General features: G+C 37.3%; 2 protein-coding genes across 2 annotated transcripts; one reads left to right on the top strand and one right to left on the bottom strand.

Annotated features, from left to right (window-relative positions):
• The first annotated feature begins 1,662 nt into the window (after positions 1–1,662).
• On the top strand, positions 1,663–6,189 carry LOC104231686 (transcription factor E2FC-like). Its single transcript, XM_009784722.2, has 13 exons — positions 1,663–1,954; positions 3,403–3,574; positions 3,677–3,730; positions 3,831–3,916; positions 4,081–4,169; positions 4,244–4,298; positions 4,529–4,581; positions 4,669–4,719; positions 4,803–4,851; positions 4,926–4,991; positions 5,077–5,153; positions 5,334–5,508; positions 5,979–6,189. The coding sequence occupies exons 1-13, from the start codon at positions 1,811–1,813 to the stop codon at positions 6,051–6,053; spliced, it is 1,146 nt and encodes a 381-aa protein (XP_009783024.1). The 5' UTR covers positions 1,663–1,810; the 3' UTR covers positions 6,054–6,189.
• Positions 6,190–6,813: 624 nt separating this feature from the next.
• On the bottom strand, positions 6,814–10,667 carry LOC104231685 (putative HVA22-like protein g). The gene is made up of 7 exons (XM_009784721.2): positions 10,260–10,667; positions 9,629–9,669; positions 9,426–9,524; positions 9,288–9,344; positions 9,122–9,185; positions 8,806–9,012; positions 6,814–7,584 (listed from the first exon to the last, which is right to left on the bottom strand). Exons 2-7 carry the CDS (start codon positions 9,658–9,660, stop codon positions 7,135–7,137), a joined length of 909 nt encoding a protein of 302 aa, XP_009783023.1. The 5' UTR covers positions 9,661–9,669; positions 10,260–10,667; the 3' UTR covers positions 6,814–7,134.
• Between the last annotated feature and the right edge of the window lie 9,537 nt (positions 10,668–20,204).

Raw genomic sequence — 20,204 nt, 5'->3', positions numbered from 1 at the left:
TTTAGTTCTCGTACCAAATGACCCCTTATATCCTATTCGTCGTCCTCCCTCTCACTTGTCTGACCAAACAATTGATGCGTATAGCTTTATCATCATCAAGCGGGGATTCAACAATATTTGCATGCAACTAGAGTTTTGATGTGCTTTTAGTAATTGCTTGTATTAGTAATTGGACATTGTATCAAACATAGTCCAAAATCTTAGAGCTGCTATTCAGTTTGGTCAAAAAATATATACAACATCAACAATATTTAAATAAATTGGAGTTAGCTATATGAATCATTACTATTAACGGCTTCAATGTTTTTGACTTTTGGATCCCGAGAGTGACGGTGAGTTTAAGGATTATTAATAAGTAAGGAATATTAATAAGTAACATGTAGAACAGATCGCGGAGTGCCGTCTAGTTTTTAGTTCACATTTTTTAAAATTCAAAAGCAAAACAGTAGTGTCAGTTTATCACACACTTGTCATGGCACAACCTTGGAAGCTTCCACAAGTTTGGTAGTACTAATTAATTCCAATTCCAATTTATACGATGTCATAATTATTTGACTAGACACGGAATTTGTATCATAAGGCTTTTAAAACTTGCATTCTTAGAGCCCGTTTGGGCATAAGAAAATTTTCCTTTTTCTTATTTTTTTTAAAACAGTTTTTGATTATCAAAATCTTACATTTTTTTGCTATCTCACTTGAAAATGCATTTTTAAATTTGAAAAAGGGAAGGTTGCTAGTTTTTAGTTGCAAAATATGTTGAAAAAGAGACATCCAAATATGTTGCAAAAATTATAACCAAACACAATTTCATCTTCAATTCAAATTTTAGTGAAATTCCAAATTTTTTGAATTGTTTTTGGAAGTCATGTCCAAACGCCTACTTAAATTCATCATAACATTTATGTATCTATATAAAATTGTCATTAAAGATAAATATGAAAGTTTAAGTTAAATTATTTTTTTAATTTTTAAATGTGTAAAATAAATTAATAAGAAAACAGTGACATTCTTTTATAAAAGTATGGAATAATTAATTAGGAAATAAAAACTTCCTATAGATTATGTGAAATTCTCCTTGGATTCTCGCCATCTGAATTAAATCTAAACAAATAGTGGTATGTATCAATATCTAAACAAATAGTGGTATGTATCAATCTCTTAACTCTGCACCCACCCAATTAGTAGGGAGAAATTAAAAAAATAGCCAGATTTACAACTGGTCGTTCAAAAATAGTCCAGTTTCAAAAGTAATTGAAATTTAGCCACTTTTTATGTAAAGATAAATCTGAGCGAACATACTGTTCAAAACCCGAAAAATACGCCAAATATTATACTGGAGTTCCAGCATAAGTATGCTTGAACTCCAGCATATTATACTGGAGTCAGCAAAGTATATCGGTCCAGCATAATATGATGGAGTTCATATACAGGTGCACCGAACTCCAGTATATTATGCTGGACTGGTCTCTGTTGCAGCAAAATAATGGCTATTTTTCATTGATTTCGTAAACGCTGACTATTTTTGAATGACAAATCCGAAAACTGGTCATACCGTGCTATTTTTACAATTAGTATGAAGTAAGAGAGAGGTATGGGCCCATAGCTGGGCCCACATGAAATTTCCTAAATATATTCATAAATGTGGGCGGGCGGGCCCTCGGATTCGAAACTGAGCGCCTCCTCCCCACAGTTTACACGCTCTTACCATTCCCGCTGTTTCAAAGCTTCCACAACAAAGCCCTCCTCTTTTCCAAAATTTTTCCGTTCAAACGCCGTTTGATTGATAATCTGCTTCTGCAGTTTGCCGGTTATGTCTACCGCCGGCGAAAACGTGGATCTTAACCTGAATCTCAACTTATCATTAGCTCCACTTCATCTAATGTCTCAAATTTGCTCAGAATCTCGTCCCGTAGCTCGGAATTTATTTGCCTCATCTACATTTGTTTCTGCTCCGGTGAGTATTTTTGTCTTCTTAGCTTTCTCCTTTTTATTATTTTTTAAATTACGTGATCTCCGTACTAGTTTGTATTTTATACACGTCTAAATTATTTAATATATTTTTTCTTTTGTTTTAGTTTTTCTCCCTATGTTTAAATTTTTGTATCTCCGTTGTTGAATGCTTTAGAGCAGGAAAATTCAACTTAGCTACTGTCCCGCGCACTTCTTAAGCAAGACGTACCTTGATTATCAAAATATTTGTATGCATTAGTACTATTTATCTCTCTTAAACATTCACTTAGATACCTAATTAACACTTTGCTTATTAGAACATTAAGCGCCTTTTTTTTTTTGAAACGTCAAGTATTTAAGTTAATAATATGGACAGGTGGTAGTAATTTTTTTTTTTAGCGTGGATTAGACATTGATTTTTATTGTAAAAAGTATGTTATATATTTAAAAGCTACATGAAAACTACTACTCCACTAACGATACCTTCTTTTTATAATCAATACATCATCTATTCTAACTTATATGTTAGAGTTTACATGTTAGGACTATATTGGACTATGCAATCTCTATACTAACTTTCACAATTTTCAAAAATTTAAATTATTATTCAAGATTTAAACGTTGATATGATGCTTTCTTCTGTAAGTTTGTATTTCATGCTATAGTTAAATTAACTTTTCTCTCAATTTAATTCATGATCTTTTTGTCGGCATGTTTCATTAGTGGAATTTCTTCTATCTTTTGCTACTTTTGGAGATACTGTCTTAATTTGTGTTATTTAGTACCTCAATCCTATTAATTCCTCTAGCAATAATCATGCAGTTGAATGATTTAGCATTCACCATTCATGCTAAGTTACAGTAGTCTAATCCTTTATACTGAGGCTTTCTTAGAACTTTACTGGTGATTATACATATTCTTCTGCTAATAAATGTTTATGATGATTCTTTTTTAATCATTTCGCAGTTCTGAGATCGTACAATCATAACAGGACATGAGATTGCATTGATACTAAGTTGTGTTTGGACACAAAAAGAATTCTCTTTTTGGTTTGTGATGTTGTGTTAAAACGAATGATTACGTGTGCGTTTGGATTAGATTTTAGAAGAATTGTAGCAGAAAACATTTGGCTTGTAACAGACTCAGCTTAATGGGAGACAAGTATTGTTATTGATCATTACAATCAATCTATGTTGCTCCGACTCTCCAAAAATATAGATGAGCGTGTGTCGGATCTCCAAAAGTAGTGCATTTTTAGAAGATCTGACACGGGTGCGGCAACTATTTTGGAGAGTCCACGCAACATAGCAATCAATTGATTTTTTTTTTTTTGAGGGTGGGGTGGGGTGGGGTGGGGGGTGTTCTAAGTGCTTCTTTGTTTTCATGTCGTTGACAAAAATTTTGACCTCTATATCTTTCATACTAATGGAGCTTTTCAATTGCTTGAAGCAGAACAATGGAACTGAAAAGTCTAAGGATGATAATTGTGGATATGGAGTTTGTAAGACGACTGTTGCAGCCAATCATTCTCCCCTTGGACAAGCTGCTCGTGCACGTGCTAAAAAATCCAGTAAAGGAAAGGCTTCTAGAGATGCCATATCAGCTGCTACAGGAATAAATGCAGGTTCTAGAATGAGGCATCATATGGAGTACTAAATATGCATTGATTTTCCAGCCAAGTTTGTTAATGTATCAATTTCTCTTTTTATTTTTTTTCTTAACGCAGATCTGCTTGATAACCTGAATTTAGGTGGCAGTTATCGGTTTGACAACTCTTTGGGTAAGCTGCTTTGTTTAGATGTAATTTATATGACCAGGTGCTTCTGCTTTTGCTGATGTTTTAGTTATTGGCTAGTAATAAATATGCCATTTTCTGGCAGGCTTATTGACAAAGAAATTCATTAGTTTGCTTCAGGAGGCCGAAGATGGATCCCTCGATTTGAACCATTCTGCAGATGTTTTGAAGGTAAACTTTCTCCTGCATCATAATCTGGAGAAGATACATGTTATTAAAGGTTTTATGAATGTGGATCAGTAAGAACTAGAAAATATTCTTTGTTCTTCTTTTCCTTCATTTGTCTCCCTTCACTTCATGTGGGATACTAATTCATTTATTTTCTTGTTCTACAGGTGGCAAAGAGGAGAATTTATGACATCACGAATGTCCTTGAGGGAATTGGATTAATTGAGAAAACTACAAAGAGTCGTATATGTTGGAAGTAATACACTTGTGCATTTGGTTCAGTTTTTTACGACCTTACATGGTAATGACCCCTGGATTTATCTTTAACAGAGGGTTTCCGTCAACCAGATCCCGAGGGCTGCATGATCAAGTATCTAGATTGAAGGTGCTTATAAATTGATTAATGTGGTGGCTAGCTGTTGTACAAACAAAAGCACTAAATATTAAGAAGCTTATGAGTTAGAGCTTGGAGCAAACAATATAATATGATGAAGCAAAAATATTTGTTTGCACCTAACTACTAGTAATAGCTTTTGACAGGAAGGAGTGAGGGTGTTCTGTATATTCTTCCATTCTGATTCTTTAACTGAACCTTTCTTTCCATATAAATGACAGGGAGAGATTGAATATCTAAATGCAGAGGATTGGCGACTTGATAACTGCATAAGGTTTGGTAACAACTTGTCATCAACGAGAGAAATGTTTCTGAGTTTTTTACTTTATGAATGTGAGCATGAAAGCAATTTTCATTACAGGGAAAAACTAGAGCAAATCAGGACCCTGGAATCTGATGTGAATTGTCAGAAGTATGCTCTTTTTCTCTTTATGCAATTCTTTCTATTTTGAAAATGTGATCAATTTCTTAAAATCATCTGGTTCGACTCTTCAGGAGCCTCCTTCTGACGGAGGAAGATATCATGAGCTTGCCTCATTTCAGGGTATGTAACATACTTCTTACATCTGTGATTTGTGATGTCTCAGTTCTCTAAAGTGTTTGTGGCATTTGTCACAGGACAAAACTGTTATTGCTATAAAAGCTCCAGATGCTAGTCTTATTGAAGTTCCTGATCCATGTGAGGTGAGTAACCTGGTCTTTGGCAACATTGAAAATTGCAAACAATATACAGGAGTCTAGACTCTGATCCCATTATTTTTTGTAACAGGATCTCGATTTCCCAGAGAAGCAGTATAGGCTTGTTCTTAGAAGCACAACAGGGCCGATAGATTTGTTTCTCCTGAGGTATCTCCACTAGATGACAAGTGTCTCTCCATCTTTATAACAACTATTGATTCATGTATAGCTTGGCAGGTTTCCTAATTCTCTTTCAAGTAGTTTCTTGTTAAAAGTAAAGACATTTTCTACTGTATAAGCGAAAAGCTTCAAAGCACTGATAACTGACATGATTATCAACACATGCAGCAAACAAGGTTGGAAACATGAGGACATAACCATCAAACACACAAAACAATTGGATGCATTGACTGCTGATGAAAAGATGGATGATGCTTACCTATCCTCAGTACCTCCTTGCTCTTTAGATTCAACTACCTCTAAGCTCTCAGGTGTTCACAAAATAGTACCTTCTCATGCCAGTGTAAGTATTTGACTGAACCCCCCCCCCCCCCCCCAATTTATTGGTTGCTGTTGCCAAAGTTGAATAATATTCTAATCCGTGTCATTAAACACCTTTTCTTTGTCGTTTAAAGCGACGGAAGTAATGCAAATATCGCTTTATGGGTTAAATCATGTGGTTTAGAGAAGTGTGCACTTCAAATAATAACACACAGCAATCCAATCAATAAGCAGTCACTTTTTGAATCTCAACTTTGATTAGTAGGATTAATATCGGCATTATTGTACATTGGATGCTAACAATAGTTATTTTGATTGCAATTTGATTATTATAGTACTAAGTTCATATATGTTTGCCATTCTTTAATGTGCAATTCACTTCAAAGTTCACGTCTTGCTTTTCACTTCAAGCCTCGTGGACCATGTTTTCTTGTGCTTTTCGATTTTAAGAACACTGATTCTAATCCACATATGGTCTTCCATAAATTGCAGATAGATGATGATTACTGGTTGCGCTCAGAACAGGAGGTCAGCGCTACTGATCTATGGGGCATTGAACATTCTTAAAAGTGGAGTTACCTGGTTAAAGCATTGAACTCCAGATACGGATTCAAGAAGATACACAGAAATAAGGCTTCTAACAAACCTGTAAATATCTAAACAAAACTTTACGTACTATCAGTAAGCGGTTTAGGACGGGAGATAACCTATGAAATAACGTTAATTATTTATTGAGGCTTTAGCCTTATTATAGTATGAAATAACCGGGTTTCAGGGAAGACCCTGCAACTTCAGCATATAATTATGCAGATTTTTATATCAATATGCTTCACAGGAATACAAGTCTTAAGATTACCCAAAGTTGGTATTAGGCTTGGATATGAATTCAATGAAACAAGTTAGTTTGCAGTTGTGTAACTGTGATTCTGGATAATATTGAAGAGAACTGCAATATGTACACTATTTCTAGATCTTAAATATTTGGTGTTTCTGGTTATTGTGAATGAGGCAATGAGCTATAGCATTTACATGTACATTTCTAACGTTTAGACTAAACGAGATTAAAATGAAAGGTATCGTGTCAATACTTTTTTTTATTTGACTTAACGTTTCAAATAAATTGTGCCTGCAGTAATGTAATCGGGCCTCTCTACCTCGCCAGGTAGGGGTAAGGTCTGCGTACACACTACCCTCCCCAGACCCCACTTGTGAAATTATACTAATTACTGGGTATGTTGTTGTAGTAATGTAATCGGGATTTCGAAGGGCAATTTGAGGGAAAAATTATTGTGCAGAACCAGATGTTTATATGTATGCACAATGATCATTTTCCTGTGCAAGCACCAGCTAAAAGCCAGCACCCATCTTATCATACGGAATTATGAATTTACATCTCCAATGGCTGAGCACAAACATAAGTACCTTAATTTGGATATTTGATAATGAAAGGTAATTTCATCTAGCAGTCCTACCCACTCAAGCCTTATATTTTTCAATCCATGCTAAAAAATCATGGACAACTTAAGTAATGAATGAAATAAGATTTGCCAGATGTACATTGAACTCACTAACCTAGAACAATTCCTTTTACACCACGTATTTAAACCACATTTTTGGAATAACATGTGGAAGTACTTGATGTCACAAATCAAGGGTTTTGTGCCCTTGTCTTCCTTGATCTGGCACGTGTTACTCGACTCGCTTCCTCCAAGTTTGTCTCGGCAGGAGGAGGGTTAATAACACTTTCATTAGCTGAGGAAGGCACTGAATCGATCTGCATTACTTGAGTATCAACAGATGCTGAAGATTTTGTCGTTTCAGCAAGGGCTTTGGATGGAGTTGTTTTTTGTGCGTTCAGAGAAGCAGCTGCAGTCGAAACCAGGGTTTTGGATGGAGTTGCTTTTTGCGCGTTCAGAGAAGCAGCTGCAATGGAAGATGGTGGAGGAGCTTTAGATGACTCCGCGTCTTCTATTGCATCTGCCTCATTCTCACTGGACGATTCAGAGGACGCTGGGGATGCTTGTTCATCAGCTGGAGCAGTTGATCTGCGATTCAGTGTTGCTGTGGGTTGACGACCTCTACTGCTTTGCCTTTGTGGCTTCAATTTCAAAAGGCAGCACACATTGATATTTTAAAACAGGGATTACTACTCAACATTACAATTAAACATCTGTGCACAATTTTGTATAGGAGGTAGAGAAGTCAATTCATGCAGTTAACATGAGGCATGGCAATACACCAGCAACGAAAATTTCCCTCAGATTCTAACCCATTTATGACAAGCTCCAATTAAAATATACTTCCCTAATAGGCAAAGTAAGATCCTGATTGGGTTGCCTTAAAAAAAGTGGCTTTCTAGCATAAATAGCTTTTAAGCCAAAAAAACAATAAGTTGGGGTTGCCTAGCTTATTGCTTTTGGCTTTGTTTTAAGCAGTTTTAAACTTATTTTAAGCACTTTTTGACTTTGCCAAACATTGAAATAAGCTATTAAAAAAAGCTTAAAAGCTGATCCGACCAACTTAAAAGTCAATCCAAACACCCTCTTATTGCTTTTGGCTTTGTTTTAAACAGTTTTAAACTTATTTTAAGCACTTTTTGACTTTGCCAAACACTGAAATAAGCTATTGAAAAAAAAGCTTAAAAGCTGATCCGGCCAACTTAAAAGCCAATCCAAACACCCTCTAAGTAGCAAATCCTAATTAGAGTGAAATAACGAACAAATCCACTCAACAAATCCCCAAAAATTTCAACAGCTTATATTATCTATAATCTGGCTATTATCTACACGTAAACCCCCAACCTCCCCCCTCCCTAGGTCATACCTCGAAAGTACCGGTATAATTAGAAAAACTAAGCCATGAATACAGGAATATACAATGGGAAAAACCAGTTGGAATTTTTTTTTACTAACTAGTTCAACAGGGTGTCTGGTTGCCCAGAGATAAAGAAGGTGATAAAGAGGATCAGATGCTTAGACTAAAGAGATTTAACCTATCTATGAAACCCCAAGCCATATGTGTCACAAATGTATTATTTACTCCTGAAGGTTAAGCAGCTGAATATTTGTACAGAAGGGTTTATTCGACCTCGATGAGTCATCACTCCTTAACCTTCAAATTATGCATCATAGAAAGTTGGAGATGGAAATTCCAGACTTGAAATACAACACAAATTTCGGATTGACAAGCACGCAATTACTCTAATATGAATAAGATCTTCAGATGCTAACAGTCTAACACTAGCATTCAGTAAAAACCTTGTTAAATGCTGAAAATGATTGCGCTTGCAAATGAACTGTAAAACACATCTTAATAAAACCTGAGTTGGGGGAGGTGGATTTGACTGCGAAGCTATGTACTGCAAAATGTCATAAATCCTCGTCTGACCATAGCTAGCCACTTTCTGCCAGTATAAAACTAACATATCTCCTGCTCTGGTCCTCAACTCCAACAAATTTCGATCAATCTCCGTCTCATGCTTTAAAATCACCGGTTTAAAAAAGGCATCATAAATATATGTAGTTCCCTGCAGTAATTTTACGATATGAAAAAACAAATTAAATTAACATAAAGGTGAAACCATGGAAAGACTGAACATTTGATATTTTCAATTAAGAAACTATACATATGAATACCTTAGTTTTGGGGCACCACAAGTAAATGAAGAATGCCAGCTTAGCTTCACTGTACATTGGAACCCTTAAAAAGAACAATGCAACAGAAAGCTAGCAATCAACACATAATTTTCAAAATATAGCAAGCTGGATTTTAACATTAAAATGATAAGTTCGTTATGATTACCACGAAATAAAAGCATCACCAAACCTCTCACAAACTGTCAACATAGCAACTAAGATCCTGAAAAGTTGTAGGGAGATGGAACTGAGATTCAAAACAAGATACATTGAGGTCTAAAAAGCAAATGTAGCAGCAAGATACCAATATTGGCACCAAAAGCGCAGTTGCTGAATATCAGGTTTGTTCATTTCCACAGTTTTAAAGCACTCATAAGCTGGATAAGCATAACCAAAAACCATCCTGCATGAGCAACACATCAAAGATCACAGCTTTAGCAACTCAAGCAATACGAAAATTTAAGACTACTAGTCTTTAAAACTTTATAAGGGTAGTCTGAAATTTACACAAGCCCTCTGGTGAGAAAAGATCCGATCATCTTGAATTCCTGAGACAAAACAGCACTGGTTAACCAAGCTCTGCTATTAACAAAAGGACTTAAGTTATACGCACTGACAGTGTAATGAATTTTTCACAGCATCAATGTAATTTAATCTATTATAACAGGCTACTAACCATTTATTCTAGATTATAGATTATTATATAGAGTTACCTCAATTAAACCTGGCTTTGTAAATACGTATGTAAATACTGTTTATACCGACAGAACTTGAACTCTTAACAAAATGACTTGAAAATGCAACACAAAATGCCCTTACTAATTTTGTTAATAGAACAAAGGAATTTCACCAAAAATGACAGAGAAAACCAAAATATAAACTAAAAATTTTCCTTCTTTTTCATCTGCTTTATTACTCATTTTGTTAATAGCAACACTAAAATCCCAAACTTCTGGAAAACTCAATAAAGAAAAAAAAAGGTTGAAATCAAAAAAATAGGAAACAAAACACTATAAATATCTCCGAAAGTATCTAAAACATGAAGAGGAAATAAGAGGATTCTAGAAATGGTAAAATTAAAAAAAAATTAAATAGTAAATGATAAAAGCGGAGACCAAAATTACGAACTGATCAGTACCTTGTGTTGATTAATCCGAAAACAACGGTAAACTGAATACAAAAGACGGCGACTTCACTGTTAATTAAAAGCGGTGGAAGTAAAGCAGGCGAGTAAACGGAGTGAGTTTTGAGACGTTAGTGGCGCCGCCGTAATGCTCCGGCGAACCGTTGCGATGTCGGCGGAGAAGAGGTGAGAGTGACGGAGAGAGAAGAAAAGACGGGATCCCAAATTGTTTCGTTTTAAAATTTTCTCATACCATTTTATTGAGCTTATTGGGGTTCGTATTTAAATTGGATTTATTGGGATTCAAAAATTCAGTTTTTATTTTTTTTCACTAAAAATTCAGTTTTATAAAAATGAAAAAATTACTCAAAGTAAAAATTGAAGTTGTTTTTGAATTTGTGCCTCACTTAAAAAAAGGTGTACAAATTTTGAAGATATACGAGGAAAACTAGAATTTAAAGTGTGATACTCAAGTTAAAGTAGTATTTTATTTTACTTTATTTTAGTTTGGTATTTACAAATAGTCATGGCTAAATTAGTATTTGCAAAATACACAAAATGTACTAAGAGATCTCAATTCAAAATGTAATACCATAAGTACCACTTTTAATAGTATTTTGATCATTGTTTTCAATTAGACGTTTCAATTCTCTATTATCCTAATTAACTACGTGAAAATTTTTAAGAATTTAAAACAAAAAAAATAAGAACAATTTCATTTCTTTGATATAATGACAACAAATATGATTGACATTTGAGAATGACAAGAAAAGGCTGCTCTTATTTTCTTTTCTCTTTTTAAAGACACTAAATTTAATTTTTTGCTATTTCTGAAATATGAGAAAGTTACTAAACTTTTAGTCATAGTTTTAAACACTCAACTTAGAAATGACAAAATAGAACAACTTTAAATTTAGAAATGACAAAACAGTACAACTTTATATTAGAGTATAGTCCTTCAGCTCAAGAAAGATTATAATACTAAATTTGTATTTCATTTAAGCTCTCCAATTCACGTAATTTTTTTCTTGTTTTTTGCTAATAAAATTGCAAAATTAATTAAAATGTTAATTTGGTATAGTGACGTGATGGGCTACTATCTGGGGCCACAGATGGATTGGAGAAATGGAATTGGGATAAGTGGATAATGTGCAAAGTATATGAAAACTAAACCCTAATAATGGATAAGTATATAAAGTGCAAAGTATATTATTTAACCCTCTCAAAAGCGAAATATATAACAGAAAAAGAAATAAAGAAATAAAGAATATTCTTAAATTGCTGGGAAATTAGACTTCATTTTCACTCTTTGGTAACAACTGACAATACTTGCCCACCAAAAGTTATGTTGCATATGCTTCATTCCTCAATCAAGACTTTTTTCTTTCCCCACTTATTTCTTTAATAATATATTTGAGTTTCTTTTTTTATGTCAGTCTCAACCACACTTTTATTTGGAGCTTTTTCCTTTCTGTTCACTTCAAATCCGTTACATTTTTATTTTTTGTTTTTCCTTCGGTACTCGATAATCGTATTAAAGTTTTAATTAATTTGAATTTGCATCTCGTAAAGTTTATTAAAAGGGAAACGTTTTTTATTAGAATTTTTTCATTCCCGAAACTTGAATCCGGATTTATTTTTACTCTAACACTTGCATGCACTTGCTGAATACATTAAACTAAGTACTTTAATTAATCTTAAAAATTGTACAATATAACAACAATAACAAATTCAATATAATCTCGTAAATGAAGTCTGAGAAGGATAATGTATCCACAGACATTACCCCTGTCTCGTAAAAATAAAAATTGTTCCGATAGAGCCTCGACTATTTTTAAAAATAGTCACAAATTAAAATAATACTCAATACATATCACTCAATCATAATTATAAGTTTGGGGTAAAGACGGGTAATTTTCTCAATCCCTAGCACTTTCTTTGACTTTAATTTGTCATTCCAAACATTCATGCAATTAATTGTCTAAACTCTTTTTAATTAGTCTTTCAAGCATTCCCTTTTCCTTTCTTCATATCACTATTCAATTATTTTAATAATCTAATGTGGTAAATTTTTGCCAGTAAGCCTTCAATAGGTTCGTGTGCCTCTCAAGTTATTTTTTGAAGTACGTACTTAGGGGACAAATCTATACTATAATTTACCAGACAAGCTGTAAACAATATTATTGTGTGGTCGAAAAAGTTTCATCGACATTTGAGGTTCATTGGACGACTTTTATATGTTGTCGATCACACAACGGCTATATATGACATTCTAGAATCATGTGCTTTCATGTCTAGTTATTTTTTATAGAAAGAAATTGTAGTTGGGTACTAAAATATGTAAAGATAAACGTATCCTAAATAGTCTTCTTTTTTCATTTATCATTTTAGTATTTTTTTTAAAAAAAAAATTAAAGATGTGCACGTGATTGAAGTGATGAAATTGTATGGGTCAAAATCTGACCATGGAATGGTTGTTCTTAAAAGGAATGATAAGGGGTCGATCAAGCCGTAATCATACCTACGGGGCGTGATAGAAAAGAGCACCTCGGCCATTCCAGGGTCAAACCGTCGGAAAGCTTACATCACAGAACAAGCGTAATGTTTGGGCGAGCGATGAAGGATACAGTCATAAGAAAGTATGCCGGTCAAAGACTATTAGATAAATAAAAAAATTGTTAATATATATATATGGGAAGTTGAGCCCAGATCTAGAAGGGAGGTTTTTTTATAGCCATCACTATGGAGTCAACAAGAGGAATCTCTTAGTTATCAACAATTCTCTATCTTCTCCTTCTTTGCTTCCACGATTATGGTGCAAACCTGTCTTAGATGTAAGCCTATCATTCACATTTGATATACGATAATTATCTTAAGAAATATTACATGTTCTTGTTCTTCTTCGATTTTTGTACTCGACATATTTGGATCTAAAGTTAATTATGTTTGGCTAAGATTTATCTTCCATATCTATGATAATTAGTTTAACAAAAGGGTTTAGTACTTTTTTGGTCAAACAATTTGGCGCCGTCTATGGGGATTTCTTAGCCAAATTTCTTAGTTTCCGTTAGATCTAGAACCAGCGAAATATCACTACCACGCTGTCATGGCCTCACCATATCGGCATAATCACCCACTCGAAAGAGCGGTAGGTAAGCTTTCGAGATAACCGTACCAATCTAGGTCAGGTTGCTACATAAAATAGAAGTCGTAACCAATGTCTGTGCAAAAACCCACGCCTCACATGTAACGATGGGTTTGGCACGACATATGCACATTTAAAATAGGATCACGGTTGTCTGGCATGACCATAACCCAATTTGACATATCTACCTTACATATTGACCCGTATTCCCACCCCTTGGGAAGGGGCGACAGCCTGCCGTATGGTTTTTTGAAAGAGTGGGCACATCCAGCCCTACTTTCACATCCCCCCACACGTTGGATAATTTATGAATGAAGCATGACATGTTTCTCTTATTGCTTGTGCAAATCGGACGAAATTGGACTGGGACTCGATTTCAATACTTCAGCAAGTAAGGTGGACCCAACCCGTGAAAAGCCTAGACGTCGTTAGCAACGAAGCCGAACATGGACGCCAAATCTAAAACCATCGTTCGAGCACTAGACGAAGCGAGTAACCCTACGACGCCGCTCCTTCTTTCACCGGCTCGTTAGGTCGACGTAACAGACGATTCCATTTTGGTTTATATTCACTATTTTGTTGATTCAAACAGGAATGCGAGCACTCGTATGGGCACGCGAGCGAGGGACCGACACCTCCAAAACACCCCCAGAAATGGTTTCGTAGCATACCACCCCACAAGTAATGACGGAGCAAAACCCCCTAAACCGTAGCATATCTAACAGAAATATCTCGGTACTGAAAAACTATCAAAAAAAGGGAGTAACTCTTGCAAAAGCGAAGTTAAGCAAACTGGGACTCACCCAGGAAATGCATAGTATTCTCCAATGCAAGAGAATTTAAGCAAACTGGACTCACCCAGGAAACACATAGTATTCTCCAATGCAAGCGAAGCTAAGCAAAACTGGGACTCACCCAGGGAACACCCAATATTCTCTAGCAAAAATAAAATTGAGTACACCGGGACTCACCTTGACGTACGCATAAACGGTACGACGACCTGTAAAGTTCTCCAAAAGTCTACATAACAATGATGCAACGAGTTAACATTTTGACCTTTGCTTGAAATAACACCCTACGGCCAACGACCATCACCAAAAGAAGAATTTGACCTCGCTCGAATTATAAAAGGGTTAACATTTCGACCTTTGCTCGAAATAACACCCTTGCAGCCGACAGTCATCGCCAAAAGAAGAATTCAACCTGACCTCGCTTGAAATATAACGGGTTAACATTTTGACCTTTGCTCGAAATAACACCCCTAAGGCCAATGGCCATCGCCAAAAGAAGAATTTGACCTCGCTCGAGTTATAATAGGTTACTATCTCGATCTTACTCGAAATAATACCCTTACGGCCACTGGCCATCGTCGAATCAAATAGGTCACAATTCGATCTTGCTCGAATTAACACCTTTACGGCCATCGACAATTGTCAAAACAAGTAGGTTATAGTTCAACCTCGTTCGGAACAATACCTTTACAGCCGCTGACCACAGTCAAATAAAAGGAAGTTCAAAATCGTTCAAAAATAAGTCAGAAATTGACTTCGCCCGAAACGGCGACTCCAAATTCAAACTTGTTCAAATAAAGTAAGAAATGGGCCTCACTCTAGATGGCGGTTCCAAGTTCGACCCCGCTCGAGTACACATAAAAAAATTGACTTTGCCTAAGTTGGCAAGTTTGAACTTAATCCCACTCGAATGTTCAAGTCAAGAATGACTTCGACCAAAAGGGTGGATCCGAATTCAACCTCGTTTGAATCAAGGATGATACCGCCTAAAATGACAAATCAGAAGTTAACCTCGCCCAGGCGTACGAGTTCGAAGCGACTTCATTTGGACTCACGCGACAAGGCATTACTCGATCCGGTCAAGGTCGGATTCGCAAATCAAAAAATTAGGGACTTGTCACACAAAAAAAAATCCAAAGGTCTACGCCAAAACAAAAGATATGTAACAAGCAAGGGGAAGGGAAAGAAAATCAAAGGATATACAAAGGCGAAACAATTGTTTTGTTTATATATACGTGCGCAACAGTCGCACCTTACAAAAGGACAAAATGGGCCCAAAAAAGACGAAAATGAACAACACAAAAAAGAGTACTAAAGCAGTAGCAGCTTTTCACCCGTGTCATCACCGTCGTTCTCCCCATCATTGTCTTCAGGAAACTTCTCCTTAATATCAGCGTCCTCGCCGGCCTCCAGTGTCGCAGGGTCGTAGCCACAATTAACACAAGCCTCGTATGCCTTCGCCCGGGCTTCTTCAAAAGCAGCCTTAGAGACATTGCCCGCCTCTCACAAACCCTTGTATATGTCTCGTTGGGCCTCAGCATGGACCCAAAGCTCATGTAAGTGACAAGGAATGGCGGTATAGGTAGATTCAACTTGAGCCAACAACTGCACCATCTCAGCCTTGAGCGCCATGACTTGGTTCCCGAGGCTTGAAACCTCCCGATCAATCTCTCCGATGCGCTTTTCGAGTCTCGCCTTCCTTAGCGTGGTCGTTGCCCTCTCGGATTCCTACTCAGATTGAAGGACGCGGATAGTGTCCTCCAACGCTTTCGCTCTTGCAAAAGCCGACGCTCGGGCGTTCTCGGCATTCTACAACTCGGCTAATTTTCTCTCCAGCTCGACTAACTTCCCCATCCATTCTACACTCAAAGCTTCTACTCTAGCGGCATTCTGATCAAGTTCGGCTTGCAACAACAACACTTTTTCCTGAAGATGCTCTCACCCTGCAGCGACCCCCTTTCTGAACTCAAGTTCTCTACCCTTAGCACAAAGCAGTGCCTCAAGCTCACTACACCTGCGAATGGACTGCATTAGCTTCTGATCCCTTTTTTCCAAATCCTCCCGAGGGATTGGTTGTCAGTACCCGCCCTGAGCCGCTCATGCATCTCACGACATTTGTTGCGACAATGCCGATACTTTTCAAGCATAATCAGAATAATTTTGGCTCGAGTCTCGGTCCTGCGAGCACTCTCGATATCCAGCATGTAAGACTGAAAACAAAGAAAAAAGTTGATAAAGGCCAAGGCCGCAAAAAGAAAAGAAAAACAAACAAGGAAAAAGAACTTACCCTCAGGACCATCGCGGCCACACCATGTGACAATTCGGCGTCGCTGACATCCTGAAGAGCTCCGCTTTCTGCGGCAGAGCATAGAAGGTCGAACTACGACACAAAATCCACAGTGTCTCACAGAAGATTGAGGTCCGATGGAATTTCAAGTATTCGGGAAGGACCTCCCGCTCTTACCGCAGTTCGGGTAAAGCCCTCATCGAACATCCTAACGTCATCAGGATCGAGGTCGGAGTCAGACTCGTAATCATCAACCACGACACTTTTTCCCCTCTTTACAACCGAAGAAGAGGTGTGGTTTGGACGGGATGATGAAGGGCCGCCCAACACAGCAATGGCAGCCTCAGGACTCCATCTCTCCCCCACATCAGTTTGTTGATCGCTCACAACAGGCATAGCCTCTGCGACCGGGTTGGCACTACCGTCAATTTCAGGCATTGCCAAGGGAAGGTCGCCCCTCGAAGATGTTTTGGCTTGAGGATCCACTTCTAACACCACTCGCCATCTCTTCGACGGGCCCTTTCCACAATCAGCATGGGAAGATTCACCCATTGAGTGGATGGTAGAAGCCAGAGTCTCAGGTTGAGGAGGAGCCTTCGTGCACACGACTCTGACAACAGGTGCAGATTAGGTAGTTCTCGATGTAGGCCGGTAGCGACCCTCGACGCAGGCTGGGTAAGAGGCACCGGTTGACGGAACACGAGTGGAGGAGCCCTTATCCTTCGCACCTTAGCAAATAAAGACGATCATACAACGACAATATCAAACCATAAGGCAAAGAAAAAAGAACTACAATGGGTAAAATCACCAGTAAGAGGCTTACGCCCATATTTCTCGTAGAAGGACGCCGACTTGCGAACCCCCACTGTATGGGGAAGAATTGCATTTACCCACTCGCGAATGTCGTCAACTGGCAGGGGAGGCAGTCTCTCGGCTGCAAAAGTGAAAACAAGTCATTAGCAATGTCACCCAAAGAAGAACGATCAACGACCGCCTCGAGATGAATCACAAAATAAACAAAGTAAAACTTACGTGAGAAGTCCCATACCTCAGGGAACCCTACTGAGTCCGCCACAAGGTGCTCTATCCACACATAAAAATAACTTTCCTAGAAGCGGCGATTAGCCTTATCATCCATCTTCACCACCAAACTCTTGGTTCCTCGATAGCGCATGTGGATCATCGTGCCTCGAATAAATTGAGGGGCAAAAATATGAAGCATGTGCCCTAAAGTAATTCCTCGACCGGCGAGCTCCGTGTACTTGAGGAGCATGAGGAAGAGCTTGTACGCGTACGGTGAGAGTTGAGCCGGCACACTTCGTAGAAGCGGTAAAAGTCTACCACTAAAGAGGGGAGAGGAAGTGTATATCCGACAACAAAGGGATACACGTAAAAAGCGCAGTATCCCAGGCGGTGCAAGTGTACAATATCAATTCCCGTCGCCGGCACCATTTTGATATTGTTTAGAATTCCCCACTTAGTCTTGAGCGCCGTAATCACCGCTTCATCCATGGTAAAAGGGGCAGGTTCCGGTTCTTCTCCGGTAGGGTTGTTAAAGTCAGTCCATAATTTCCTCGGACGGGGCAGTATCTCAGCCACTGTCGGAACTCCCTCATCTTCTACCACCTCCACTCCCTCTCCAAGAGGAGGTACGTCATTTTCTGGTACCAGAGCTTCGACGAATCTGTCAATCTAGGAAGAGTACCAGCCATTTGTCTAACTTGATCAAAATAAACAAGAGTAATGAAGGAAAATATAGGATGGTCGCGTTAAATTCTGACGAAAGTAGAAGTATGACATCAAAAATATAAAATACTGAAGAAAGTGGAAGTTTGCAAAATTCCTCATGTGAATCGAAAAGCGTAACAATCAAATGGTAGGTTCCCCCTATTTATAGGAACATAAATGCCATGCGGGAAACCCAAGAGCCGCCAATCAAAAAATTAAAAGGGCAAGGGAAACGATACGGTGCCTAGGAAATGTGCGCCATAATGATGCATAATGGGTACCTATGATATCTCGAATCGATGCAATGATTCAGCTCCGAACTGAAATAACGGATCGATGATACCACTGAAGCATCACGTCGCCACCTCGACTTAAGGACCTCGTTCAACGCATAACGTTCAAATTTCTCCTATTTTTTGAATCAACAGAATCCGCCGGTTGAGCTCTCCAAAAAGCGACCCCGACATACGGAGGGACTAATTGTATGGGTCAAATTTGACCATAGGATGGTTGTTATTAAAAGTAACAATAAGGGGTCGACCAAGCCACAATCATGCCCACAGGCGTGATAGCAAAGAGCACCTCAACCATGCCGGGGTCAAACCATCGGAAAGCTTACGTCGCAGAACAAACGTAATGCTTGGGCGAGCGATGAAGGATATAGTCATAAGAAAGTATGTCGGTCAAAGACCATTGGATAAAGGGGGAAAATCGTTTATATATATATATATATATATATATATATGGAAAGTTGAGCCCACATCTAGAAGGGAAGTTTTTTGATAGGCATCGCTATGGAGTAAACAAGGGGAATCTCTTGGTCATCAACAGTTCCCTATCTTCTCCTTCTTTGCTTCCACGATTATGGTGCAAACCTGTCTTAGATGTAAGCCTATCGTTCACATTTGATATACGATGATTATCTTAAGAAATATTACACGTTCTTATTCTTCTTCGATTTTTGTATTCAGCATATTTGGATCTAGAGTTAATTATGTTTGGCTAAGATTTACCTTCCATATCTATGATAATTAGTTTAACAAAATGGTTTAATACTTTTTTGGCCAAACAGAAATATATGTTGAGACAATAATTTTTGATGGGACAATAACCACTATCAATTTGTGTGATTCAATGAAAATTTCCCGGTGAAAAATCATAAAACTATTTACTGTTCCTCGAATACCCTTTATTATATGGTACTACTTTTTTTGCTTTTCCACCCATGATATCCGATACTCGCATTGGGACCCACCTAAATTCGAATTCGCTCTGAAAGTTCCATATTAGGGGTAAAATACTCCCTACCAAAGGCGACTTCATATCTAGTGTTCGAATCCGAGATTAGAATCACTAGTTAAGGAAGAAGAAGTACTTACCACTTCACCACAACCCTTATTGGTTACTACTATTATATAGTACTTACCTTGAATTCCGAATTTTCCAAGAATTATAAACACTGTGACACTACCAATCAGGTAGCTTGTCAAATTTCCTCATTTGTCTTTATTTTCATTATTATACAGTCAGCCTAAATGAAGGTTAATTGTTACTACCAAATTAGATGGAAAAAACCAGAGAGGCTTTCATATTAGTTATGCCACTCCTATAACTTTGGCTATATAGGAGGAATAATTTAAGTTCGAGAAGAGAAGCAATACTAGTTTAAGAAATCATATTCATGGATTTTGTATTAACCTCAGATAACATGACTATGGTGTAGTAGTTGTTTTTATCCAGTTACTCCTTAAACGTACATTCCTTAGGTTTTTACAGGCTTTAGCACCAATAAAGAGTGGTAAAGATTAGAGAAGGGTAAATATTCTTTCACTATTAGTATGAGCGGCAAAATAGTTAAAAGAAAACAGTTAACTATCCATATTATCCACTAAAAAATGAGTTGGATAATGAACTTTTTAAAATGGGTCAAATATGAATAAGAACCATATTATCCATTTAAAAAATGGATAACCAATAGGTAACCAATTGATGATTATTGAGTTTAACTT

Source organism: Nicotiana sylvestris, chromosome 4 (assembly GCF_000393655.2).
Source record: "Nicotiana sylvestris chromosome 4, ASM39365v2, whole genome shotgun sequence".
Taxonomy (NCBI): domain Eukaryota; kingdom Viridiplantae; phylum Streptophyta; class Magnoliopsida; order Solanales; family Solanaceae; genus Nicotiana; species Nicotiana sylvestris.
The sequence above is the reverse complement of the archived record's forward strand: the minus strand, read 5'-3'. Positions and strand labels throughout refer to the sequence as shown.

Bases quoted from the DNA above. Each gene is read 5' to 3' on its own strand.
- LOC104231686 (XM_009784722.2), top strand. From the start codon at position 1,811: ATGTCTACCGCCGGCGAAAACGTGGATCTTAACCTGAATCTCAACTTA. The intron at 4,852-4,925 runs GTATGTAACATA...CATTTGTCACAG, and splicing joins TGAGCTTGCCTCATTTCAGG to GACAAAACTGTTATTGCTAT. The intron at 4,992-5,076 runs GTGAGTAACCTG...TTTTTGTAACAG, and splicing joins AAGTTCCTGATCCATGTGAG to GATCTCGATTTCCCAGAGAA.
- LOC104231685 (XM_009784721.2), bottom strand. From the start codon at position 9,660: ATGATCGGATCTTTTCTCACCAGAGGGCTTGT. The intron at 9,345-9,425 runs GTATCTTGCTGC...ACAACTTTTCAG, and splicing joins CGCTTTTGGTGCCAATATTG to GATCTTAGTTGCTATGTTGA. The intron at 9,013-9,121 runs GTATTCATATGT...AAATTACTGCAG, and splicing joins TGTGGTGCCCCAAAACTAAG to GGAACTACATATATTTATGA.